The 26,451-nt window shown below is 54.2% G+C and overlaps 1 protein-coding gene across 18 annotated transcripts; it reads right to left on the bottom strand.

The window, feature by feature from the left end:
* Nucleotides 1–728: 728 nt before the first annotated feature.
* Nucleotides 729–25,503, bottom strand: KASH5 (KASH domain containing 5). Of its 18 annotated transcripts, none has more exons than XM_086353585.1 (19): nucleotides 25,443–25,503; nucleotides 23,750–23,887; nucleotides 20,165–20,269; nucleotides 19,561–19,747; nucleotides 19,046–19,110; nucleotides 17,803–17,869; nucleotides 17,388–17,549; nucleotides 16,975–17,092; nucleotides 16,591–16,641; nucleotides 10,222–10,299; nucleotides 9,899–9,955; nucleotides 9,369–9,428; nucleotides 8,635–8,699; nucleotides 8,384–8,471; nucleotides 7,988–8,110; nucleotides 5,657–5,715; nucleotides 3,870–3,915; nucleotides 2,356–2,420; nucleotides 729–2,052 (listed from the first exon to the last, which is right to left on the bottom strand). In XM_086353585.1, exons 1-19 carry the CDS (start codon nucleotides 25,501–25,503, stop codon nucleotides 1,911–1,913), a joined length of 1,737 nt encoding a protein of 578 aa, XP_086209711.1. In that variant the 3' UTR covers nucleotides 729–1,910. The 18 variants fall into 18 exon arrangements, 16 of the variants coding, with proteins under 16 accessions (XP_086209711.1, XP_086209696.1, XP_086209695.1 ...); XM_086353570.1 differs by lacking the exon at nucleotides 25,443–25,503 and adding an exon at nucleotides 25,212–25,440 and having other exon boundaries at nucleotides 3,870–4,034; XM_086353569.1 differs by lacking the exon at nucleotides 25,443–25,503 and adding an exon at nucleotides 25,212–25,440.
* Nucleotides 25,504–26,451: the final 948 nt, after the last annotated feature.

The following is a 26,451-nucleotide window of genomic DNA, read 5'->3' as shown; positions in this document are numbered from 1 at the left end:
GAATTAAAATGTCATGAGGAGGCTTATCTTCTGTTTGCTGAAGGGCCTGGTAATTGTGTCTTGTTGGATCCTGGCCTATGCTCTTCCTGTACTTTCTCCTCCCCAGATCTCTTTCCTAGCATTTGAGGCTTTTCAGAGAATGGTGCCTGGAACCCCTTCCCTTCTCACACTACTCCTCTCTCCTCAGGAAATTTCAGCCATCTCCATACTTCAATCACCATCATAGATAGTAACACCCAGACTCCATTTCCAGACTAAGAGCTCAAGGTTCAGGGCTCCAGCCTTCTTGGAACACTCCACCCCACATGAGTTCAGTGTCCCCCGAAACCCACTCCTTCTCATGGGGTCCCCACATTGGGAATGGCTCCACTGTCCACCAGTCACTGGGTCACATGCCGGCCCTTGCTTTCCTCCTTCAAGGCCTGGTGCCGTCCTTCCTGCTCTACCACTCTCTGCCCTGCGCTTCATCCACCCACCCACCCCAGCTCAGGCCTCATGCCCTCCTATCTCTTCCGTGCTTCCTGCCTCCAGTTTCACTCCATTATCCATCCCCTGTACAGGCTCAGGCGGTCTCTTTCCCACCTAGAGTTGATTCTGCCTTTTCTCTGATCAGAGCCCTTTCTCAGACACTTGGCAGTACAGCTCAAGCTGGTGTTCAAAATGCTTAATGGACTCTTGTCTACCCATCTTACTTCTCTCAACTTTAAAGCATCAAATCCATCTCTGGCTTCATTTTTTTTTTTTTTAATTCAAGCAACATAGTGCTATGTTTCTGCACACAGACAAGTTTTCCATCCACCTGGTCGTTACACATTCATTTTTTCCCTCTGCCTGGGATACGCTTCGCCGCCTCTGCTCACTATAACCAACCTTATCCATCTTTCAAGACTAAATGCAAAATCTGTCCCATATTTGGAAAGAAATCTCTAACTTTCCAGGCGGGGATAGGTGCTTTTTCTGAGCTCTCACAGAGCCTGGGCCACCTCTACCATGATCCCTCCCTTGCTCAAAGCTCTCTTGAAGAAGTCTCTGCAGTGCTGAAACTGCTTTATATCCTGACCTGGGTTTTGCTTTCATGGGTGTTTACATGTACAATAATTTACCCAGCTGATATTTGGGATTTGTCCATTTATCACTGTATGTCAGTTACAGCTTAATTACAAAGTAAATAACCAAAAACAAGTAACAAAACATCCCCAAACCCCTGTCATCCTCAGGAAAAAATCAACACTCTTCAGCCTGGCATTGGAGGGTCTGCTTTTCTGTCTTATAGATCTAGCCATGGCAAATAGATGATCACTAAGAATGAGCTGAATGAACAAAGAGCACATCCTTTCCTGCTGTTGGTGACATTTGTGTGTGTGTGTGTGTGCGTGGTGGCCCACATCTCATTCTCCCTCTTTCTGCCAGGAGTCTCCCAGCTGCCCTTACAGTGAGGAGTGGTCATGCCGAACAGTTCTGGCCAACAAGGCAGAGTCTGCTGCTGGCTCTGGGAAGGCTATAGCTTTCCTTTATAAAAAGGAAGGGATGTGTGTCCACTTCTCCCTGCAGACATCACTTGTGAAGCTATAGTGTCATCTCCTGAGCACAAGGGAAGGGCCAAGAGAGGTAGAGAGAATTACAGCACTCTGCCCCAGTGCTGTGGAGACTGAGCTGTGGGCTGACAGCTGCCCTTCTTCAGACTTGGTTTGTGAGGAAACTATAACCCCTAGCGTTTTGCTATCATTACAAAACCAAGAGACTTCACATAAAAACCCAATACAGAGGTGTGGCTCCTGGAGCACTGTATCTGGGGTCCCTGACAGCGGGATAATCCCAAGTCACAGTAGCACGACCACGGGAATAACAGGAGAAAGAGCCCTAGGAAGTCACCGAACTAGACATTGCTCTGCAGGGGTAGGGGGCATGGCTCACACTGGAGGAGGCTGGAGGTAGCAGAGCTGGAGGTGGGGCCACGTGGGTGGCGGGGACTGGCCCAGCAGCAGGACGGAGAGCAGCAGCAGCAGCAGCAGGCCCAGGAGTGGCGCTGGGATCAGGAGGTGCCGGGTGACCCTGCGGGGAGGCAGCACAGTGCTTGGCGGCGCCCTGGGGGGCCCGTGGTGTCCCAGATGTCTGACCACCACCCTCCTTCTGGAGATGCTGTGGGGTGCACCTGAGCCACCGGAGGTGCAGGGGCCACAGGCAGAGCTGGCCCCAGACCGGCCTCCTGACTGGGACCAGCTCCTTCACCATGGGCACCAGGGCCTGCTGCAGCTCTGGTTCTGAGGGGCTGCTAAGGACAAAGGAAGGCAGGGCAATGGTGTTGGTCTTCTCCTTGGCCCCCAACTCCCATCCCAGGCCCCTGGGTCCCGCTACCTCTCAGGAGGGTTTCCGAGGATGTCTCCAGGGTGTGAGTCTTCTGGATGGAAGGGGAGGTCCACCTGGAAGGACAAAGGGGACAAATGGCCTCAGGTTTGTTGGACCAGGAGAGGCGCTCGAGTCAGCCCACCGGACAGAAGTGAGCACGCGGAAGGGGGCGGGACACAGTGGTGCAGTGCGAGCGCCTCCCCAGCACACGCTGCTGCGCCGGGCTCCCAGCTCTGCCAGTTTCCTGTCGCGTGTCGCCTGCAAATCACCCCACCTGTCAGGCCCCACTTTCTCCATCTGCCAGACAGAAGAGATGGCAACGCCCGCCTCAAAGGGCTGAAGTGGAAAATGAATGAGAGAAATGTGGGCAAAACCTAAACTATCAGGAGGTGGGCTTAGAACAGTGTCTGGTGGACAGCACCCAGTAACCATGTGAGCTACTCAGTATTATTATTTCCATTTTCTGTCTGACTCTGGAAGTACCCAAGCCCCCTGAGGTCAAAGACTATCTCCTCCAGGAACCCAGCCCTGGCCTGCGCCTAGTGCAGCATGGACACTCCTTGGGTCCATCTTCCTGCCCCACACCGGGCCCAGCAGGTATTTTAAGATTAAAGCCCCCAATACTCCTTACTTTGCCACCTCATCCCCCATGTGTTTCTTTTTCCCTGTGTCTTTCTGAAAGGGTGTTCCCTCTGTAGATCTCAGGCTTTCTCATGCATGCCTTTGGTCTGGGGATGATGACTATGGCAGTAACAATACAATAATAAATGAGGAGTTCCAGCAACACCCTGGTCTCAGCCACTGTCTTCACCTCTGTCACCTACTGTGCGTCTGCTCTGTGCCAGGCACTTTATGATGCGATCCTTAACCTTCATCCCCACCATGGGAGCTGGGTAAGATCGTCGTCACACTAGCCATGAGGAAGCCGAGGTGGGCCCCAGTCTCCACAGACGGGAGTGTGGTGTGGTGGGAAAGAGGTGGGCCAGGGAGAGCATCTTGGTCAGTGTGGACCCTGAAGAGTCCCAGGTGCCCAGAATGGAAGCTGGCACACCTTCTGGCTTCTGACCTCACGTTTCCTTCCCTCCCTTCCTCTGCCTGAGCACCAGGATTGTCACCTGCCGCTCTGAGGAGCAAAGGAGCTGCTGTGTGTGGTGCCGGCAGGGCAGCTATGACAGATGCGGTGCCCCAGGAGTTCTGGGCTGGCCGGGGAAGGTCTGGCTCTTCCGGAGTGTGGGCGTACATACGTGTGCATTTCCGCAATCCGGGGGTGTAGCCACGTATGTGGCGTAGAGGCTGTGGCCCCGTGTGCAGTGTGTGTGTGGGGGTCCCCTGGGAACATTCTGGCTGCCCACTGGCCTGAAGCCTCCCACTACAGCACCGTCTGCTCTCATTAGCTACAGCGAGGGCGTTGTTAACTCTCGGCCAAACGATTTTTCTGTCTGCTTGGGGGTGTGGGCAGGGGCTGGGGAGGAGCTGTGACTACAGAGGCCTCATCTGAGGGCCTGGTGCTGGGGACTGCCTACCATGACCTGGATCTCTGCTCCGTCCTCTTCCTCTCTTCTGGGCAACCTGGGGCGACAACAAAGTCACTGCAAGCATCCGTCTCCCCTGCCTGGCTCCCATTCACCAGCTGTGTGGCAGGACCTTTAAAGCAGGGGGTCTTCACGTACATGGACCTGGAGGGTGCCCTGGAGCCCCGCGAGCAGACCGTTGCGTGTAGGTTAGCATCTATATTTTTTCACCAAATTCCCCAGAGAGTCTGTGTGTGACCCCTAAAGGGTCAGGGGCCCCTCCACCTTATTGGCTTTCTCAGCTGCTCCTTTCCCAGCAGGTCCCCCAGGTGATCAGAGGCTTCTGGGTCTCAGACATCTCTGAGACCCTGCCTCCTGCCCCAGCTTCCTGCCTGGTGGGTTGGGCCATGCTCAGGGAGTCTGGGTCTCACTGCAACTGGGACTCCAGCTGAGGCTTCCCTGACTCCAGAACTCAACTCTGTGGATCCCACCCCTATCCCAAGTCATTTCTCTTAGGTATGGAAGCCCCAGCCTCTGTGCCCCCCGTGGTCACAGCTGCCTGAGCCCCTGAAACAGGCGCCTCTCTGGGGACTCAAGACACAAGCTGCCCAGCCCCAACGTCCCTTGGAAACCGAGACGTCTGCACCACCCATCACCACCTTTACTGGGGACCGGGGACCCGGCGATCCAGCCTTAGCCACTAGTTTCAGACCCCACACCCTCAGGATACAGCTGTTTCCTCAACTCCGATTCAGTAAGGCACCCAGGCTCATTGGCCCCTAGCCTCTGGTCCAGTCAGATAACCAGCTGTCTGATCCCCTGGGATTTCTACGTGGGGTGGGGGGGGCCCGGCCCCTCTCAGTATCTGAGCCCTGGGCCACAGGACTCACCACTTCCCTCACACCCAGCTTCCCACTTTGTGGGCCATACTGCCCTCCCCCCGCCCCAGGGAGACTGGGATGCCCAGCCTCTGCACCAGCCTCGGTCCCCGCTGCTGCTCAGCGCTGTCTTCTTTCCATTTCCTGGTGACGCAGGGGGAGGTTACAGCGCCGGGGGCCCCCATCCCGCCCAATCTCAGCTTTCCCAGACAAGTCCAATTAGAGGCCGTGGCAGGCAGCCTCATTAGCTGTCACAGCCAGGAGCCTGAAAGAGGGGAGGAGGGAAAGAGAGGCCCTGCAGGGAGGCAGAGGCCCCGTGGAGGAGGGTGGGCCCAGACATCCGGTGCTTTCCCTATCTTTGGAAGTGGCACATAAGCCTCGTAATAGTCGATTAACAGTCACAGGGCACGGGCTTGCCCCATCCCATCAGAGTAACTAAGCGGAGATCTGAACCCAGGCTGTGTGATCACACAGACCCCAGGGTCTCCCAGCTGTCTGAGCGCTCTGCTGGGGCACAATCTGGGTCTCATTTGCCCCAGGGCTCCTTGGGAGCCTTGGAGAAGTGTGTTCAGTCACAGTGACTGAGTGACTGAGCTGTCCCATCCGCCTGATGACTGTCTTCTTGCCTACGGGTCTCCTACATGAATATCACTCCCAGAGGACCCCACGCAGGGCTTCCTTCAAGTCTTCCCCTCAGGCGGGGTCAGGGGCTAGATGTCCTCCTGAACTACCAGGGTCTGGGGGTAAGGCTGGTCTGATTCATTTTGGTCCGCGGGCCCAGGGTCGCCTCTGTGGGAGTGAGGCACCCAGAGGTCACGCCTCTGTGTAAGCCTCCCTTGGGGCTCTTCCAGGCCTGTACTCCAGCCATCTCAGAGTCACCCTGGGGCAGAGGGATGGCTCAGGGAAGACCAATCTCCTTACCTCGTCGATGGCTCCTCCCTTCCTTCCTGAGGGTGCGCTGACTCTTCCTGCAAGTTTCTCTGTGGGAAAGAAAAGCTTAGGTATCCTGGGCTTCCCCACCTACTTCTAAAACCTGCCCTTCTCCTGGGCTCCTCCTCGAGGGTGGCTCTACCTTCCCTCCAGGGGCAGAAGCCTGAAACTGGACCAGTTTTCCTTTGGGACCAGGAATTCAGGTCCTCCTGAACTTTTCACATTCACAAGCCTCTCTCACTCGTCTGGGCCCCAAAGAGGCTCAGCATTTCCCTTCCAACCCCCTTCTCCTCTGAGGTCCCCAGTCGTGGGCATCCACGTCCCTCTCTGTTTTCTCTGGAGACATCCAGCCTTGCCTGTGGCCTCAACCACCAACTAGACACCTTTCTAAATGCATCACTGAGCTCCACCCTTGTGCACCCACTGCCTCCGGGGCAGCATCCCTCATCCCTCAGGATGCTCCCCTTAGGGGGTCACAAGGTAGGTTCAGTGTCTTTCTGTCTACCCCCTTTTCCAGAACCCAGAGCCCTCAGCCCCCTGTTGGTGAGTTGGCAGCTCTGTCTCCCCTGCCTAATTCTCGCTGCCTGTCCCTTTTTCTCCATCCCAGGGCCCTGGCCTGGCTCCAGCTTCATCCTCTAACTCTGGACCACTACCCCAGCCTCCTCCCTGGCCTCCCAGCCTCCCATGTGGCCCCAGAGGGATCTTTCTGTGCAGTACATCCAGAGCTGACTGCCCCTCCCCAGGCACAGCCTCTCAGCCTCACTGGCAGGGGATTCCTTTCATGATCCGGCCTTACCTCATCTCTGGCTAGTCGCCCCCAACTGCCCTCTACCTTCCAAACGTGTTATGTGGTTTCACGCTCCCATGTCCTCTCTGCATACTGTTCCCACTGCCTGAAAGACCTCTCCTTTCTCACACCACTTAACTTCTCTCTTTTTTTTCTTCAATATAAACTCAAGTGTCAGTTTCCCTGTGGTATCTCCTACTCCACACAGGCACTCCCTTCTCTGGGCTTCCGCAGGGCCCACCCCCCGACCCCCTCGCACACAGATCATCCTGCACTGAGATGGCCCATTTTCACGATCTATCAGGTCCTGAGCCCCAAGGGGTCCCCAGGACCCAGTGCAGGCAGTACCCAGAGGCCTGGCTCAGTCTTCCCCTCCAGGAGGCACCTGAGCGCTCTCAGCAGCAGTTCTAAGGTGCACCCGTGGGCTTCCCTGGCAGCTCAGCAGGAAAGACTCTGCCTGTCATTGCAGGAGACATGGGTTTGATCCCTGATCCAGGAAGATCCCACATATGGAGGAACAACTAAACCCGTGTGCCGCAACTACTAAGCCTGTGCTCCAGAGCCTTCTTGCTTTGGAGCCCATGCTCCACGACAAGAGGCCACTGCAATGGAAGCCCACGCACAGCAACTAGGGAGCAGCCCCCGCTGGCCTCAACTAGAGAAAAGCCCTCGCGGCAATGAAGCCCAGCACAGCCAAAATTAAATATAATTTTTAAAATGTATGCTTCCCCTGAGGGATGCAGCTGTGGCCCCCACAAGCTGTGTGATCTCTCTCTGAGCCTCAGTTTCCCAAGAATAACAGGGTGAGGGATGAGGGCGCCTACAGCCCTCAGAGACAGTGGGAGAGGGCAGCGAGGAATCCAACAGAAGATTCTCTCAGCTCAGGGAAAAAGTGAACAGAGAAACTTTCTCTTTCAAGGGTGGTGAGCAGCTAGGAAGCAGTATGATTTTCAAGACAATAAAGCATTGTTTACAGAACTTTTAGCAATATTTTCTTAAAAAAAAAATCCTCCTGTCACTAACAGATTACAAATCTCACTTTTCAACTGTGAACACTGAAGATGAGCTGTCTTCATTGTTTCAAATGAGGTCTGAAATATTGTTCAGGTAAATACAGAAGTCATAAAATGATGGCTATTGTTGGATTCTGGATTACAGAGTGGGCTTGTTAAGTTTTTTCTTAAAAGTGACTTGTATTCAAAAGGTAAACGCTTAAAGTACCTACATGGTATCAGGAAGAACAGTTCACTTCCTCCCTTCCCACCTTGTAACATTTTAAATAAGGTGATTCCGAGACAGTGTTTTTGAAACCACCACCACCCCCATGAAATTTGCATGTTTGGTTGGCTCACTTCCACATCAGCAGGCCAGTCCCTGGAGGGCAGGGGTGGTGTCCTGTCTGGCCAGGGGCTCTGAGGCCAGCACCCATCAGGCCCTCAGTCGACACCTGCCTATGGGATGGGGAACAGTAAAAGCGTCCTGGGCCCTGCTCCCAGCCCCTGGACCTGGCGGTCTCAGGGCACTCCCGTGCTCACCTGCCCCCCAGGAGGGGTTTCAGGAGGAAGCCCCTCCTCCCCATCCATCTCGCTGACCACCTCCTCCCACGGCCACACTCCACACAGCGGGCTGGAGAGATCGACGGCTCTCTCCTCTTGTTTCTGAGGCCAGGGAGAGGCCAGTGAAGGCAGAGGTCAGGGGTGGCATGGAGATGGGCTGAGGCACGAGGATGGGGGCGGGGGGAGTGATATGAGGGTGGCTGGGGGTCAGCGAGGCAGCACCGGGAAGGGTTTGGTGCCCCGACCAAGGACTGGGGTAGGGATGAGGTTAAGAACCAAGGTGGTCCTGGGAGAAACGGGGTGGGCTGAGAGTCAGGGCAGGGTCAGAGTTGCCGCTGGTGGTGGCTTAGGGTGTTCTGGGGGTGTCAGGCCCACCTGCTGAATGGCCTGGAGCTCCACACCCAGCGACGGCGGCAGCAGGTTGGTGCAGTCCACTCTCCTCACCTGGGCCCCTTCGGATAGCCTGGCCACACAGTCAGGAGAGGGAAGGCTGCCTCCATGCCCAACCACCTGTCAGCCAGCCTATGAGGCTACTGCCCTGCCCACCTTGGGGCTGGAGGCCACGGTGGGGGCTCCCTGTCCTTGGGCTCCCCTCCTGCTTCCTCTTCCCCCGTCGTTCTACTCACTCATCCAGCCCCTCTTGGGTCTGACTCAGCTGCTCCTCCAAGTGGGAGATTTCCAGCCTCAGTTCCTGCAAAGGAAGGAGTAAAGGATCCCTGGCTCTGCCTTTTCCCCAGCCCCACGACTGGGCTCCTCTTCCAAGGCCAGGTCCACTCCTTTGACTTCTTTGGGATCCTCCATACACATACAGACAAGGAGAGAAGGGGAAGAAACAGTAGCAGAAACTTAGGAAGCCAAAGAGAGGTAAAGAGCAACAGGAACCCGGAATCTAACCTATCAGTCAGGAAAACTAAGAAAAGGAGAGCAGGGATGGAAACACATGGGAAAACGAGAGACACAGAAAGGGGTGTCTACACCCCTATCACACACAGATGGGGTGCAAGAGACTCTGAAGATAAGGGACAGAGAGAGGAGTCACCCCAGGAGACAGAGGAACTGACCCAGAGAGAGGCAGAGACTGAAACCAGCCAGGCAGAGGTGTAGAAACAGGGGCAGGGGAGATGCTGTGAGAAATCACCCACAGAGAATGGGAGATGGAGATACAGAGAGAGAGAGAAAGGACAGAGGAAAAGTGAACATGCAGAGAGAGGGGGAGAGGGAGAGAGACGCACACAGTCAAACAGCAGTGATGGTAGAAACAAGAGGTGGAGACTCAGAAAAAGATCATCAGACACAGGAGGCAGGACACCCCAGAGATGGCAAGAGAGAAGCGCGGCCTGTGGCCGGGCCAGGGGGTTACCTGGGTTGTGGCTCTGTACTCCTCCAAGGTCTTCGTCAGGCTCTCCGCGTGGCGAGTGCGCTGGGAAAGCCCAAAGCTGACTGAGGCTGGGCTCAACCCACCAAAGACCCTGAGGTCAGGTCCGGGGGAAGGGGGTTCGGATGGATGGGATGGGATTGGGGGCAGAGCGAGACCTGAAGAGAGCATCAGCTTCCCTGGAAACCCTCTGACCTCTCTGGGCTGAGTTTCCAAGCATTAGAGTCTAGTATGCGTGCATGGCTAAGTCACTTCCGTCACGTGGACCGTACCCCGCCAGGCTCCTCTGTCCACGGGATTCTCCAGGCAAGAATACTGGAGTGGGTTGCCATGGTCTCCTCTACAGGATCTTCTCAACCCAGGGATTGAACCCGTGTCTCTTATGTTTCCTATACTGGCAGGCGGGATCTTTACCACTAGTGCCACCTGGGAAGCCCCAGAGCCAAGGAGGACTTTCCTTTGTAGACTTGAGGCAGGAGACACATCAAAGGCACATTTCCCTCCAGCCCACTCACCTCGGAGAGGATGGCATCTCGCTGGCAAATGAGGTGTTCACATTCATAGAGCTGCCGCTGCCAAGGAAGGAGCCCGTCCATCTGTCTGGCCTGCCCTCCCTGGCCTATCCCGCTCTCTGGAGCTCCTCTCCTCAACCTCCCTTCATGTCTCTGGACATCAGCTACACCGAGGGGGACTTCAGTGAGCTGCCCACTGGCCCTGGGGACCTCAGGGCTTGAGTCAAGTCCCTGATCTCACCAGACCACAGGGGCTGAAACTGGTGAGGGTAAAAACGGGCCTTGGGGAGGTAGGAAATCGTCAAGGCACTAGGGAGGGGTGGCACCTTCAAGATGTCCTTCTCCGAGGCCAGCTCCTCACTCCTCCTCTTCACTCCATCCCGCTCGGCCAGGAGCTTCCCATTCTGGAAGAAGGGACCCTGGTCACGATCACTTCAGCAAATGGCCATGTTAATATTCAGAGAAGACATGTGCTGAGCACATGATGTGCATCAGGCCTCATGCTTGGCACTCTTTCTTTTTTCTGAGCCTTTTAGATGCGGCTTTAATTATCCTTCAATGGCAGCCTTCCTAAGACTTTTTTTTCACTTTTTATTTTTATCAGGGTATAGCCGATTAACAATGTTGGGACAGTTTCAGGTGAACAGTGAAGGTGAACAGCCATATACATGCATCCATTCTCTCCCAAACTCCACTCCCATTCAGGCTGCCACATAACATTGAGCAGAGTCCCATGTGCTATATAGTAGATCCTTGTTGGTTATCCATTTTAAATATAGCAGTGTGTACATGTCCATCCCAAACTCCCTAACTATCTCTTCCTCTATCCATCCCCCTATTCCCTGTGCTCTGCTGCTGCTGCTGCTAAGTCGCTTCAGTCGTGTCTGACTCTGTGCGACCCCATAGACGGCAGCCAACCAGGCTTCCCCGTCCCTGGGATTCTCCAGGCAAGAACACTGGAGTGGGTTGCCATTTCCTTCTCCAATGCATGAAAGTGAAAAGTGAAAGGGAAGTCGCTCAGTCGTGTCCGACTCCTACCCACCCCATGGACTGCAGCCCACCAGGCTCCTCTGTCCATGGGATTTTCCAGGCAAGAGTACTGGAGTGGGGTGCCATTGCCTTCTCCGATTCCCTGTGCTCAGCTCTTCCTAATGTTTCAGCCCATTTAATCCCTCCAACAATCCTATAGGATCTCAGCTCTGATTTGCAGATGAAAAAATAAAAACAGCTGCAAAAATGGAGCTATGATGGGATGCATGTGAGGATTAAATGAACTAATAATTACTGCTAACATTTACGGAGCACCTTGCCAGTGCTAACTTACTTCTGTGCCCTCTTTTAAGGATAAAGATGGGAGTTCCCTGGTGGTCTAGTGGTTAGGATTTGGCGCTTCCACTACGGTGGCCTGGGTTCAGTCCCTGGTACAGAAACTGAGATCCTGCAAACTGTGAGGTGTGGCCAAAATAGATAAAATGAAGACAAAAATAACTGGCTCACAGAAAGACTGAGCAACTTTGCCCAGGTTATATACATGGGAATTCATGCAAATACACGTTTAATATATGTTAATGAACACAAACACATTTAGAACAATGCCTAGCATATACCAAAATTTGGTGTTATATTAAAAAGACATTTCTAAAACTTTGTATTATGAATTTTTAACCCACAAAAGTAAAACTAATGAAGTGGTGAACCCAGAAATTCCCCAGTGGTCCAGTGGTTAAGACTGTACTTTCACTGCAAAGGCCTGGGGTTCAATCCCTGGTTAGGGAACTAAGATGCCACAAGCTGCTTGACTCTGCCAAAAAAAAATTATGAACTCCCATTATCTGTCACCCAATTTCAGTAATTAGATACATTTTCCCTGTTTGTTTCTTCTCTATGCGCCAAGAGTTTGCTTTGTTTAACCAGATTATTTTAAAGCAAACCCCAGGCTTATTATTTCACCTATAACTACTCCAGCATTTCTATTTGCTACTTGAAGACTTTTCCTTTAGTAAGACCACAACGCAAGGATCACTCTCAACAAAGTTAAGAATAATTCCTTTGTATCATCGCACACCTAGTGCTCTTTTTTGGTTTTGGTTGTCTCACAAATGTTTTTTTCACATTTAGTTTGTTTGAATGAGGATCCAGACAAGGTCCACCATGGCTTTTGGTTGAAATGTCTCATTTCACCCGGCAGTGATTCCCCCACCTTCCCAATCCGGGCACTTCTCCAGGCCCTTCATTTGTGGAAGAAACCAGGTTATTTTCCCTGTAGAATTGCTTTACTGTCTTCTTGTTTCCTGTGCAGGACCGTCTCCATGTTCCTCCTGCCTCATTATTCCCTATAAACTGATGGATAGATCCAGGGCCTTGTTCAGATTTTTGTTCAATATTTTGGCAGGAAGATTTCTTGGGCGCTACTCTCCTATCTGTGTCAGTCAAAGCTATGGTTTTTCTAGTAGTCATATATGGATGTGAGAGCTGGACCATAAAGAAGGCTGAGTGTTGAAGAACCGATGCTTTTGAGTTGCAGTGCTGGAGATCTCGAGAATCCCTTAGACTGCAAGGAGACCAAAACAGTCAATTCTGAAGGAAATCAACCCTGAATGTTAATTGGAAGGAATGGTGCTGAAGCTGAACTTCCAATAATTTGGCCACTTGATGCAAAGAGCCCACTCACTAGAAAAAACCCCGATGCTTGGAAAGATTGAAGGCAAAATGAGAAGCAGGGGCAGAGGACAAGATGGTTGGATAGCATCACCGACTCAATGCATGTGAATCTGAACGAAGTCTGGGAAATAGCGGAGGACAGAGGAGCCTGGTGTGATGCAGTACTGTGGTCACAAAGAGCCAGGCATGACTCAGCAATTGAACAACGATGTTCAACATGGTCGAGCAACAATGGCACAATGTAACAATGCCCATAACTATGGCACATCTGCATCAGAAGAATGTAAAGTCTGGCTGTCCCAACTATTCATGTTTACACTGTCACCATCCCCAGTTCTACAGAAGAAATTAAGGAGTGTAGGGGCTAAGAAACTTGACCAAGTTCACATGGAGAATAAGGTCAAATTCAAGTCTGATTCCAAATCCTGCACTTTTAGCTCTCACTCTCCTCTGGAGCTTGGGTGAGAATGGGGAACCAGCTTCACCCCTCATCTCAAGTTGCTCATCACTGGAGGTGGAGACTGACACAGAAGCATATGATAATAATGCCTAAGGTAGACTCTGAGGAGGCCTAGGACCTGGACCCTGTGGGAGCCCACAGCCTCCTTGCAAAAACCCTCTGGGAGCTTTTCAAGGAGGTTGTGCTGAGGCTGAGTCCTCAAGGGAGAGGGAGGGCAGTTATCTGGGAAAATAAGGGGGCCAACAGAGGGCAGCTCACACCTGCCAAAAATGGGACCTGATAAAATGGACCAAGTTGTAGCCTAGAGCTTCCAGGCACCAAAAACCTAGCAAGCTGCACTGAGTTGTTTTTTTTTCAGCACTTCTTTTCCTGGCTGTAGTGGGTCTTCATTGCTGCATGCCGGCTCTCTCTAGCTGTGGCGTGTGGGTTTCTCACTGCAGTGGCTTCTCTTGCTGTGGAGCACAGGCTCTAGGTGTGGGGGTTTCAGTGGTTGCAGTACATGGGCTTGGCAGTTGCAGCTTGCAGGCTCTCTAGTGTGGGCTCAGTCATTGTGCTGCAGGGGCTTAGGTGCCCGGAGACATGTGCAATCTCCCCAGACCAGGAATCGAACCACTGTCTTCTGCATTTCAAGGTGGACTCTTGACCACTGGACCACGGGGGAAGCCCTGCACTGAGTTTCTATATGGGGAAAGCATTTCAAAGCACAGAGGCAGTCAACTTTCCTTGGCCACACCTCTCCTCCTGGTGCCCCCGGGGAAATCAAGGCCAGCTCCTCCCTCACTCCAACCCAGCTCAGCTCCAAGTCTTCCATCAGCTGCCCTCACTCCCTGTGTCTCAGCGGGCCTGGGCTGCCAGGTGAAGGGCGGAGGAAGGACGGAGCCAGGAATGCTGTGTCAACATCTGTCCACCTGGCTGGGATTTGCAGGCTGGATTCTGGGCCGCTCGGCAGGAAACCTGGTTACTCAGCCGCTCTGGCTTCTTCTGCAGTAACCTGAGCCCCGCCCGCTCTGTGGGGTCTGTAGGAAAGCTGAGTGTCTGAGTGTCCCTTACTCCAGCATTATTCTGTGGTAACTTGAGAACTCCATCTATAGATGCTCTGTAGGCAGCTGCTGAGAGGGGAAAGGTAGGGGGAGGGAACCAAGAATAGCTGATTTATCGAGCGCCTAGGATGTCCCAGGCGCTGCTCAGAGCACTTCACCTGGCAGCAGGCCTTCTGGGCTGGAAGGAGAGACCACCGCTGACTGCCATTTGCCCTGCTTTCCTGGGGGGTCCACTCTCCACGGGAGTCGGGGAGAGGGGGTCCCAGCCCCAGGCTTAGAGGTGAATCAAGATGAAAATCTTAGCAGATTCCGGACACCCGGAATCTGGTTGGTCAGCTAACCCAGAGGCCATTCTCACCGCCTCTTACTCGCTTGCCTCCCACTGCAGAGGCCCAGCCTCTCGTCACGTGATCCACTGAGATGTAAGAGAAGTTTGTCGCTGCAGGGGTTGAGTTGGGGTGCTCCGGGAAAAATTTTTCCTTCTGATGAAGAGAGAGAGAGCCACGAGAGGAGCATTTGTCCCTCTTTGTCCTGCTTTGAGTGAGAACATGACGTCTGGAGCTGTTGCAGCCATCTGGGATCCTAAGGCCACAGGCAGACAAACAAGCCAAAAAGCTGCCAGACTAGCCCAGAACCTTCAAAACCTCTTGTCAGTTAATGTTCTTCATATTGAAGCTGCCGCGTCTTCGGCATTTTCTTCCCTGGAGCTGAAAGTAGTCCAGACCTGTCAGTGGCTGTGTTACCCATGCCAGGGAGTGGTTTGGCTATAATCATTTGAAGTCTTCTTGGCCAATGAGATATAAGAGGGAGATCCCATCATGGGGCTTCAGGGAAAGTTCCTTCTTGTTCTTCTTCTTTTTTTTTTTTTTTTAATTTTCAAGTTTTTTGTGGGATCTTAGTTCCTCGACCAGGGATTGAAACCATGTCCCCTGAATAGTGCATAGTCTTAACCACTGGACTGCCAGGGAAGTCTCTCTCCTTATTCTTAAAAAGAAATGTTCTGGAAAGAACAGTCACATCCTGCCTGCAGCCCATGCTTCACACCATGGTAGCTGTTCTGCAGCAAGATTCTCACTGCCCTAAACAGAGAGAATTTTCATGAAAGAGCCAGGGAACAGTAGTGGAATACTTTTTGGTTTGAATGTAAAAGCCATAATACAGACATAGGACAAAGAGATTTTGGGCAACTAATGAACAGATACCAGACGGAATGAGTATTACTGCTTGGACTGGGCAGAGATTCTCAGGGCTGGGGAGGAGTTCAGGAGAGTCAAGGAAGAGAAAAACAGAGTGCAAATGCCTCCAGGCCAGCCCCAAGCAACCGGTTAGAGGGCTGGAGAGGAGGATGGATATAGTTGAACCACAGAACCTCTGGGATATCATCTGGAGGTTGTTTCCTAGCTCAGTCTGTGAACCAGAAACATATGTGAGTAAGAAAATAGAGGTGGTGGTGTGAGGAGTTAAAAGCCTAGAAGGCCCAGTGAGGCCCCTGTAGCCACAAAGTCACAGGAAAGCAGTTAGATCTCCTCTGTGCCCCTACAGGGTGTGGAGAACCCCTAGTGGTATTCCTCGGTCGTGGGGTCCAAACGAGGGCCACCACCATCACATGCAGTGAGGACGGTACACCCAGAGACCAGAAGGCAATGTCAGCCTCCCAGTGGATGCCAGCACGCAGTGGTGACTAAGGCTGAGGACCAGATGGGACAAAGAGCATCAATCTTGTGACCAGCAGAGAGAACAGACATTGAGTGAGGAGCACTGAGACGCTGCGTGGGTTTCCAGCAGCTTAGATGCCACCTTGTGTGTAGGGTTTATTTCCCCCTAAAAGGACTAAGTGGACCGCGAATTAATTAAGATAATGTTTTCTGTCTCGGATAGAATGAGGCTTGAATCTGACCTGAGGCTGGACTGGGCCTGTTCATGTTATGTGCAAGGTTCCGGGATAACAGAGGCCATTTAATTCCCACAACAATCCTAATGAACAGATACCCTTCTCTCCTGTTCTTACAGAATAAATCTGTGGCTCGGGAAGGGGAGGTCACCCGCCTGCAGGCTGTCTGTTGTGCAGGGATGGACTTTGAATCAGGGCTGACTATAAGGCCTGTTTTCTTACCATCATAAAAAAATACTAATACATGAACAGTAACAGCTAGCTTCTAGGGAGCTCTTCCCATGTGTCCTGCCTTGTGCCTCGAGCTGTAATCATCCCCTTGTTTAAATTTCACACAATCCAACCAGGGAGAGTCCGATATCTTGCCCTTTATCACAGATGAGGACACCGAGGCAGACAGAGAGGCGGACTGGCCCAGGCTGATGTCAGCAGCCTCACCAAAACCAGGAGTCAGCCAGGCGCCCCACACTCTTCTCAGCTGTAGCAGCCCTTTCATGCAGCCACATGACCTTCAGGGACATTCACACGTTACTGTGATTCTGGGGTCTCCTTCACCAGACTGAAGGGTGTTTGGGGAGGCAGTAGGCAGGAAGATCCTGAGGACTGGGGAAGGGGTGGGAGGGGGTGCTGGGCCTCAGCTCACCTCTTCCTGCAGAGTCTCCATCTCGGCCACCAAACGCTGCTGCTCCTTTTCCTGACCAAACCCAAAGAGAGAACAAAGGCTTCTTGTGGGGCTCCTCTGCCCCCACGCTGCCCTTCTCCCACCCCTGGGAACATGACTCAGGTTGGGTCATGGAGGAGCAGGGCTGGGGGAACGGGTCTGAGGAGCCCTGCTGGCTCCTGCTGTCCCCCTTTGTCATGAGAGGGATGGCAAGCATCCTACTCAAAGTCTGGGGTGAGCAGGAAAGGGATTGAGGGAGACCTGGGTGACCTTTGCCCTTTCCCATTCTGTAGTCAAGCTCTGTTGCTCAGACTCCAAGAAAGTGGGAAGAAGAGAACAACTTTGTACCCCTTGCCCAAAACCCACCGTGTGCCGGGCCTGGGCCAGAAGGCTGCGGTTCTGTTCCTCCAGGCTCTTGGCCAGAGTCTTCAGGTCCTCCAGCTCCTCATCCACGCCCCTGGCCAACTGCAGAGCCTGCTGGGTACTGGTGGGGGTGGGGAGGTAGGCCACAGGAGAGAGAGGAAGATCCTGTGGTCACAGGTAGAGGTCACAGAGGTAGATCCCCTCAGAGCAACAGAGAAATCTCAGAGACTCAGAGGGGTGGGTACAGAGACCTACAGAGAGGAGCACAGAGACCCAGCGAGAAATGAAGGAAAGAGACAGAGTGGGCGACAGAGACCCAGTTTCTACTCAAATACCAAGAAAGTGGGAGGGAACCTGGGCCTGTGGGCAGGTAGGACGTGGAGGGTGCAGGACGGTGGACGTGGGGCCTGGCCTACCTGCGGAGCTGCTTGCGCAGGGCTGATATCTCCTCCCCGAGGCGTGCGGACCCCTCCTCGGCTGTCTCCACACTACGTTGCAGTTTGGCATTCTCCCCAGCCAGCCGGCGGTTGCTGAGCTCCAAGTCCTCCAGGCTGCTCAGCAGGTCGGCAGTGGCAGGCCTGGGGGCAGGGAAGGGGCAGGGTCACTGTCCGCAGCCCTGGCCTCCGTTCCCCAGGTTGGGTAGGTGCCGGTGGCAGGGAAATTGGCTCCTCCAGACAAACAGGAGACAGCCCTGTTCTCCCTGAGCTATTAGCCCAGCCTGCTTCCCTCACCCACTCCCCGGAGGACCCTAGGCCCTAGGCCAGGCCCTGGGCCCTAGGCCGCTGGAGGGCATGGGCAGGGGGAGGGCAGGGAGGGACTGAGGATAGGTACAACTCAGGTCTGGGGTCTTCGCCTCCGAAGCTCTCCAGATTGGCCGGATCCTCAACTTCTGGGCATCCTAGAGGGAGACAGAGGGTGGTGGGCTCCCAGGTGATCCGAGATGTTAGCAACCCCCGGACTCCAGCCTTGGTCCTCCTTTGGCTTCCACCCTTGCGTTCACTCTAGGTGATCCCACCTGCTTCTGGGGCTGCACTCATACCACCCTCCAGGAAGCCTCTTGTTCATGGGCACCTTGAGCTCAGGCTAGATTTCCCCATGGGGCCCAACCACCCTACATTCATCACGCCAGACCCTGGGCAGCATTCCAGCTGCCCTGAACCTTGTCTCTCCTCTCAGTTCCCCCACTTACTCACCCAGCCCCTGGGCCGTCCTGGCTCCCTCCCTCCTCTTGCCTCGGGCCTCTCACCTTCTCCCCCTGGACCCTCACCACAGCCTCCACCCTGGCCTCCAGCCTCTCCCTCCTGTCCTTTCCCCATTCAGCCCCAAAGGGGTCTTTCCTCCCCCAGAGTTAACATCTTCTCTCCTTCGCACAACCCTCCCCTGACTGCCCCCAAGCCACGTTGGAGGAGGTTCAAGAGCATGTTAAGAAAGCTCTATTTTTTGGTTTTTGTTTTTATAAGGCTGGAGAAATGTAACACCAGTAACACCAGCACTTTTTTATGGAGCACCTCCTGTGTTGAAGGCTTTGGGGCAGAATGGTGAGCAAATCAACTGACAAAACAAGAGGGCAGGTAATGAGTCACAATCATATTTCTACAGGGAAGGGATGCAGATCTGTGCTGAGGATGCTGGAGAGAAAGGGACCTTCACTTGCAGCATCCCAGGCTTTCCCCACCAGGGCTTCCCTACCCCGAGTGAAGGATGAGGGAAGACGTGGAAAGTCAGCTGAGGAAACAGCCTGAGCCCAGGCCAGGCGGGAGATGGGGACAAGACCAAAGGGACAGAGGATGCAGAAACTAGAGTGCAGGGAGGGGTGATGATGGTAAGAGGTGGGAGGGACCTCCGTGGCAGGGCTGGTGTCAGGAGGAGGAGTTGAAAACAACCAATGAGGGAAAAAAAAGCAAACACCAAAGCTCAGGGCACGTGGGGAGGCAGTCATGGAGGTGCCTAGAAAGCTAGGTTAGAACAAATGTCTCTGGGGTCCGGCCCTATCCCCTGCTCTGGCCCCATGGGAAGTACCCCCCACTGTCTGACCCTGGGCCTGCCTGCTTCATTCTATATATAGTGATCTCACCAGATGGCAGTTGCTGGGAGGTCAGGGCTCCCTCGAAGGCCGTCTCCTCTTCCAGCTCTAATCCCCTGTATCAAAGGGATGAGACTTAGGGCCCCTGCAGCCACCTCCCCCGATCCTGACCAGCCTCCGACAGGGGGTTGCGGGTGATGGGAGGAGGGGCCAGGTCAGGTGAGAGCAAGCACCGTGGGGAGGAAGGTGAGGCCAGATGGCAAGCGCCTGGGGCCAGATGGAAAAGCAGGAGGGGCAAAGACTGCCCCTGGAGGAGGGTTGGGGAGGGGCCTCTGTCAGCCCCTCAACATCCCCCTTCTCCTCTCTCCAGCCCCTTTCATTTCTGTCCTCAGACCCTCCCCTCACCCCAACCTCATCTCTATTCTCCTCTCTTCTCAGCCTCCTTCCAACCACAGCAGGTCCCTCTGCCTAAAGCGTGCTGGCTGCAGTAAGCAGGTATGAGCTTAGATCTTAGGAAAGGTTTTCTGAGGGGGGCTGGGGTGGGGGATGGAGGTGCGGGGACCCACCCATCCAGCTGACAGGCAGTGATCCAGTCCCGCATGACCACCAGGAAGGTGTCCAAGTCCACGGTGGCCTGAGGGCCCTCCCCACTGGGGTCCAGGCTGCAGGCCAGTGTTTGGAGGCGAGCATCCTGGGGACCCCGTCCAGTCACGGCCTCCAGGTAGGCTAGTAGATGGGTCACAGCCACAGTGCCTGGGGACAGAGAGGCTGTGAGGGAGGCTGGGCCAGGAGAGGGGGAGGGGTGGGGACCACTGGCTGGGCTGGTGGCACCCCTGCACCGTGCCCTTTGGGCAACTCCCTCCTCTTCCCCGAGTCAACGTTTTCACCTGGAAACGGGGCCCAGTCATCTGCACCTCAGAGCTGGACCAAAGAGGACCAGCTGAGCCCACCAAGCCCCCAGTGGCTGCCTTTCCCCCCTTCCCCAGGCTCCAAAGCCCCACCTTCCTCTGCTTACCCTCCTCCCCTAGGTTTCCTCCCCCCACCGTCCCCTATCCATTTCCTTCCTGAAGCTTCCCAGTCACCCACATCACCCCAGCCCATCCCTCTCTCTGTGGCCCCCCAGTTCCCAGCCCCCCAGCTCTGTTCCTTATTATTCCTTGACTCTCTGACCTGTTCTCTGGGGGTCACAAGCTTCGAACGTGGAGTTGAGTATTTGCTCCTCTAAGCTGAGCAGTGTCCCCAGGCTTCTGTCCTCTGCCTGGTCCCAGAGGTACACTGAGGAGACAAGAGGGCCAGCCCATCTGTGGGGAGGGGGCCGATGAAGAACAAAGAGGGGCTCCTGCAGAGGGGAAGGAATTCATTCCAAGCTGCCTGGGCTTTGGGCTGGTGGGGGCCACAAGGTGAGGGTCTTTGAGTCACCTTCCCCATCCCCCGATTTGGGAATGTGGGCCCCCCCCATCTTTCAGGCCAGGAAGTGCCCCCGCTGTCTAATCCCTTGTGTCCAATCGGCTCAGGAGCCCACAATACTGAACAAAACCTCTTATAGCCTTTTTTCCTCTCTTCCCTGGCTTAGAGGGGGCGAGGGGCAGAGGAGGATGAAGAAGAGAGGATTCTGGGAGAAGCAGAGGGTGAAGGGGGCCCAGGAGCCAGGAACAATCCGATACTGCGCGGGCAGCCTGGATCGATCCCGCCTGCCCACAGATCTCCCGTCTCCCAGCCCGCCTCATGGCTGGGTCTCTCCTCCCCACATCCCCGAGGCTGGCTGGCGTCATCAGCACCCCACGGGCTGGGGCCTGAAACAAAGGGGGATGGGACAATCCAGGCAGGGTGAATGGTGGGGGAGCGGTTCCAACCTCAGAGTTCCAGCCACAGGACTGTGGCCAAGTCTGTCTTCCTTTTGGAGCCTCAGTTTTCCCACCGGTAAAATGGGTGGATAGATTGATCCTCCCCCTCCCTGGGGCTGGGAGGGTGAGGTCTGTGTAAGTGAAGAGCACCTCCTGCTTCCCACCTCTGCACAACTGAACATCCTGGGGTCTGTCTGCTGCTGTATTCACTGTGCCCACACAAAGAAGCACTCAAAAAATGTTCCAAGATATAGAAAGAGCCTATACAGTCTCCACCCCTGGACCCACTAGATCTTTCCCAGGGCTGGAAGTGACTGCTGAAGCTCCCTGCCCTGCCCCTAATGCTGGGTATAGCAGAGTGCAGGCTGCAAGGTCTGGCAGACTCAAGCGCAACCTGGGCAAGGGACTCAGTCTCTCTGAGCCTCAGTTTCTTCCTATGGAAAATGAGTGGGTGGGTGAGGGGGGGTTACTTCCCTCCTAGAGAGGAGATAAGATATTAATAAAATCTGGAAGCTCGATAATAAAACTGAACATTTATCCAGCATTTACTAGGAGCCAAGCCTCTTCTGGGGGCTTCCCTTGTAGCTCAGTCGGTAAAGAATCTGTCTGCAGTGTAGGAGACCCGGGTTCGATCCCTGGGTTGGGAAGATCCCCTGGAGAAGGAAATGGCAACCCACTCCAGTATCCTTGCCTGGAAAATCTCATGGACAGAGGAGCCTGGTGGACTGCAGTCCACGGGGTTGCAAAGAGTCGGGCACGACTGAGCGACTAACACTAAGCCTCTTCTGAGCATTTGACATGAACCACAGTGGCTGCTATGATTAGTCCCAGTTTACAAACCAGGATGCTTAGGCACAGACAAGTGGGAAACTTGCCCAAGGTCACATGTTCAACATCTGACTGCCATTTCTCATCCCACTAACTCTTCAAGCGTTCTCTGTACTGAGCTAAAAATTCAGCCCCTTTGGGTTTGAACTTCGGCTTCTAGGGAAAGGGAGCAGGACCTACAGTTAGGGGAGACGTGGTGCCCCCCTACATTATGCAGGAGGACCCTGCGGCCCAGTGAGGTCACCCAGGACTGCCTGGCTCCAGATGTTGTGGGATCTGAGGAGCTGCATGGATCTACAGAGCAGATGCGACCCTCAGCCTCCCGGGGCCCCTCAGGAAGATGTCACTCTGCTTCTCTCCTTCCTCAGTGTCTCTACCTGTCTGTCTGTCCTGTCCTTTCTCTAGTTTTGTCTCCGACTCTTGCCATCCTCCTCCTCATCTCTTTGGCCCTCAAGTCCCACCCGCCTGTCTCCACATCTTCCACCCCCATCTTCTTCTCGGTCTCTGTGCTGCTTCTCCCGTAACTCAGCGACTCTCCACTCTCCAAGGCTTCTCTCTCCTCACTCCACTGTTACTCTCTCTCTCTTCACCTGCTGCTTTCCTCAGTCTCCATCTCTCCTGGGTGTGTCCCTCCCCTTTCCTCTGGGAGTCTCCCAAAGCTGGCTCAGCCGGCAGCCACACGTTCCTCGGTGGCCGCACACCCTCTGCTGGTGCACATGAAGTTTACACATTCAGATGTTGGTCACTTGGTCAGCCTGCCCAGGTGTCTGCCTCCTGCCTTCACCTGGCAAGCCTCCTGAGGCCAGAGAGAAAAGACACCGGCTTTGAGGCTAGATGCTAGGAGCCTCTAAGAAAGGGGCCCTGTCTCTCTTCTAGGGTGGGAGTTTCCCTTGGGCTGTCTCACTGTTTAATAGATGAGTTTCAGAAAGGACAACCCAACATCTTCCTCCTGAAGCTACTTTCACACCCCCTTGGTCTGTGTCCATCTGATCATTCAAAAGTTAGTAACTGGGTTCCAATTATACGTCAGGTATTGCTCCTGGGCAGCACGATCAGCAGGATAGCCAACGGCCACAGTGATTCTTGAGACCTGAACTGTGGTGAGAGTGAGATGAGATGCTCTATTGGTATAAAGTGGCTTCCCAGGTGGCTCAGTGGGTAAAGAATCCGCCTGTAATGCAGGGGACACAGGAGATGTGGGTTCGACTCCTGGGTCAGGAAGATCCCCTGGAGGAGGGCATGGCAACCCACTACAGTATTCTAGTCTGGAGAATCCCACGGACAGAGGAACCTGGTGGGTTACAGTCCATACGGTTGCAAAGAGTCAGACACGACTGAAGTGACTAAGCATGCACACACTCACATTAGTGTAAAGTACATGCCAGATGTTGAAGACTTAGTATTAAAAAAACAGAATAACTTCAGTACATTTTTATATTGATTGTATGCTGAAAGGACACTGTTTTAGATGTATTAGGTTAAATAATACTATTATTGCCATCTGTTTTGTCTGTTTCTTCTTTTTAATTCAATGTAGCTATTAACAAAATTTAAAAGTATGTGTGTGTATATATACATATGTGGTTTGCATGTTGGCCAATGCTGCTCCAGGGGCTGGGTATACCAGAGTGAATAAAACTGAGCCTGCTCTGTGGAGCTCACGTTCTAGTCGGAGAGACAAAGTCTAAACAGACAGATGAAGAGATGTCAGTCCTCTGAAGAAAAGTAAAGAAGGAAAGGGGAGAGAGAGAGTAACAGGGGAGCTCCTTTACAGAAAGCAGAGATCTGCAAGAAGTGACGGTGAGTCTATACGTCACTGGAGGGGGTGCTGCAGGCAGGGGGCACGCACAGAGGTTTCTATGCCTGCAGCTTGGCCTCCCCAGAACAAATAAGGTGTCCAGACAGGTGGGCACACAGCAGGTACCTCATCAAGGATTGTTCTCTGCATCCCACCCTGCCTCAAAGTGGAGGCTCAGCCACCCCAAGCCAGCTCTTCCAAGTCCCTGAATCACAACCTGGTGCCCTGCTCACCATTGCTCCCTCCCCACCCTCGCATGGGACAAACAGGGGCCCAGTCACTTACTTTTTGCAGTGGGGCCACCTGCCTGGTCCTCTGGCATGTCCATGGGCCACCCTGGCTGCTCTGCAGCTGGTGGAGAAGCTAACAGCTCCCCTCCGTCGCTGGAAGGGACCAAAAAGGGACTGGCTGCTCCCCAAGCTCCTAGAAGGACAAACAGGGGAATGGCCTCCTCAACCAGCCACCCGAGGGTGGGGACCCGCCCTGCCCCTCCTGTGCCCCAGGCCGTTCTGGGTTCTCAGAACCTGTTTGCCCACCCCTGCCAAGACCAGAGCAGCTTTCGCTCAGACCTGTTTTATGGATTGGAGGTGTGGGCTGGGAAAATGGGGGCCTAAGGAGTGGGTGGCAGAGATCAAAGCGGGGCTGGTGGGTGGGGGTCATTCCCTCCTGCCACCCCTCCTCCCCACAGTTTGTCAAGTTCCCCAGCCCTGTCCCTCCTGCCCTATGATTCTCCCTTTCCCCTCCTTGCCTTCCCTACAGCTCGGGTCAGGTCTCAACCTCCCCTCCTGGCTCCTTGGCCCAGCCTCTTCCTCAGCCTCCTGCCTCCAGTCTCCCGCTCCAGTTCATCCTCACAAGCGCTGACCTGCCCATCCCCTGCACAGTGTTGCCCCATGGCTCCCAAGCACCCTAGGGACAGAGCCTAGACCTTGGACTTGATATTGAAGGCCCAGCTTGGCCTGATCCCACGTGCATCCACCACCCTCAAACCCACTTGCAACCCTGAATCCTGTGCTGTTGACCAAACTGGGCTGGTTCTTCCCACCTCCAGGTCTCTGCCTGGGACATCCTTCTTGCCTGCCCTTCCTGTCTCGGCTCCCACGTCCCCTCCTCTGGAAACCGTTTCTGGGCTAGGTGATGTCCCTGGGTTCCCACAGTGCCTTGGGCTACTTACATTCTCGCCCATCAGCCTGTATTTGGAACTGTTGGCCTCCTGCTTGAGTTTGAACCCCATCTTTCTCCTGTTTCCAGCCCTCCCATGGTTCCCTAGTAACCTCAGGACTAACCACCTAGCCTTTTGGGCTGGTGTGGCACAGAGTGGTTCCTGCAACTCCTGGCTTCTTGTCATTTTTCTCTACCCTGGCCAACCTCCAGGTCCCTCATGGCTCGGGGGGACTCAGCATCTTTCCTGGTTCTCCCAGGCCGAGGGTTCCAGCTCCTCTGGGGAGCCTCCCCTGAGTCCTGGGAGCAGTTAGAGGCTCTGACATTCTGAGGGAGAAGTTTGACAGTTTTTGAAGTTTGACAGTATTTCTAGACGATTCTGACAGGATTTCAGGGGTCATCTACGAGATTTCCTGGAGGGTTCCCTTCAGTATTTCTGAGGAAGTTTGGTCAGGATTTTAAGACCTTTAACAAGACTTGGAAGGCCCTGATATTGGGGACTCTCCCTTAGGATTTGGGGGCTTGCCAGGATTTCGGGAGGGGCTCTGACACGGCTATTCTGGGAAGCCTCGCCACGGCCTGGGCGCACCTGGAGCCACGTCGCAGTGTTCCAGTCTCGGGACACAAATGAGGGCCACGAACGACAAACAAACGACAGTTGGGTCCTGAGGAGATGCGCGTGCGCTGTTCCCACCGGAAAAAGAAACGTGCTAGGGCGGGACTGGGAGCGCACGAGGGGTCTAAGCCACGCCCCTCCCGGGCTCCTCCCCGGGACGCAGGCGCACACCGGGACAAGGAGCTCTCCTGTCGCTACGGTTACCTGCGAGGCCGCGCATGCGTAGGACTGACCGGGCGTGCCCCGACTGGTGGAGCGGGCGCATGCGTACTGGCTGAGTCGATAAAGGCGGAAGAGATTAAGGTTGCTAGAAGTGCTCAAGGCTGGGGTTTTCTCTGCGACCTCAAGCTTGGGTGAAATGGGCCCAGGCAAGGGAAACTTGGCCTGAGAGACCCTTTGTCCACCCCCCCCCCACTTCTTATCAGCCACTAAGTTGTGTCATTTTTGCCCTCTGTTCCGTGCCAGGCTGCCAATCCGTCACAATGATGTCCTGTCTGTCCTACCTCACTACTCCCATGCCTTTTTTTGCGGCTCCAGTCACAATGTATTAATAGGTCCCCGAAGGATTCTTTCCCAAACGGTTTCATTCCTCCCTTTTAGGAAAGAGTAGAGGAAAGATACAACTGAGAGACTTCATTTTCACTTTTCACTTTCATGCATTGGAGAAGGAAATGGCAACCCACTCCAGTATTCTTGCCTGGAGAATCCCAGGGACAGAGGAGCCTAGTGGGCTGCCATCTATGGGGTCGCACAGAGTCGGACACGACTGAAGTGACTTAGCAGCAGAGGAAAGATAACCTCAGCTTTTCGGGCTAGAGAGAGGTGCATGCTAAGCCACTTAAATCTCACTTGACTCTTTGCAACCCTATGGATTGTTGCCTACCAGGCTCCCTTGTCTGTGGGATTCTCCAGGCAAGAATACCGGGGTGGGTTGCTATGCCCTCCTCCAGGGGATCTTCCCGATCCAGGTATCAAACCCGCGTCTCTTACGTCTCGAGAATTACATCCCAAATTGACTTCTGACCGTGCTCAGTCGCTTCAGTCGTGTCCGACTCTGCGACCCTATGGACTGTAGCCCGTCAGACTCCTAACGAGGGGCATTTAGGATAAAAGATGTCCCACCCGGGCTTCCCAGGTGGCGCTAGTGAACCCATCTGCTAATGCAAGAGACTTAAGAGACTTAAGAGATGCGAGATCTTCCTGGGTCTGGAAG

Source organism: Bos grunniens, chromosome 18 (genome assembly GCF_055505025.1).
Source record: "Bos grunniens cultivar Pamir isolate PY7600 chromosome 18, Bosgru_T2T1.0, whole genome shotgun sequence".
Taxonomy (NCBI): domain Eukaryota; kingdom Metazoa; phylum Chordata; class Mammalia; order Artiodactyla; family Bovidae; genus Bos; species Bos grunniens.
This window is presented reverse-complemented; position numbering and strand designations above follow the sequence as displayed.

What these genes read in the sequence shown, in the direction of transcription:
- KASH5 (XM_086353585.1), bottom strand. Translation starts at nt 25,503, where the DNA reads ATGCGCCCGCTCCACCAGTCGGGGCACGCCCGGTCAGTCCTACGCATG. An exon ending in AGTACAGAGCCACAACCCAG is followed by an intron (nt 8,700 to 9,368) that starts GTAACCCCCTGG and finishes CTTCCTTTGCAG; the next exon opens with GAACTGAGGCTGGAAATCTC. An exon ending in AGGGAGGAGCCATCGACGAG is followed by an intron (nt 3,916 to 5,656) that starts GTAAGGAGATTG and finishes TTGTCGCCCCAG; the next exon opens with GTTGCCCAGAAGAGAGGAAG.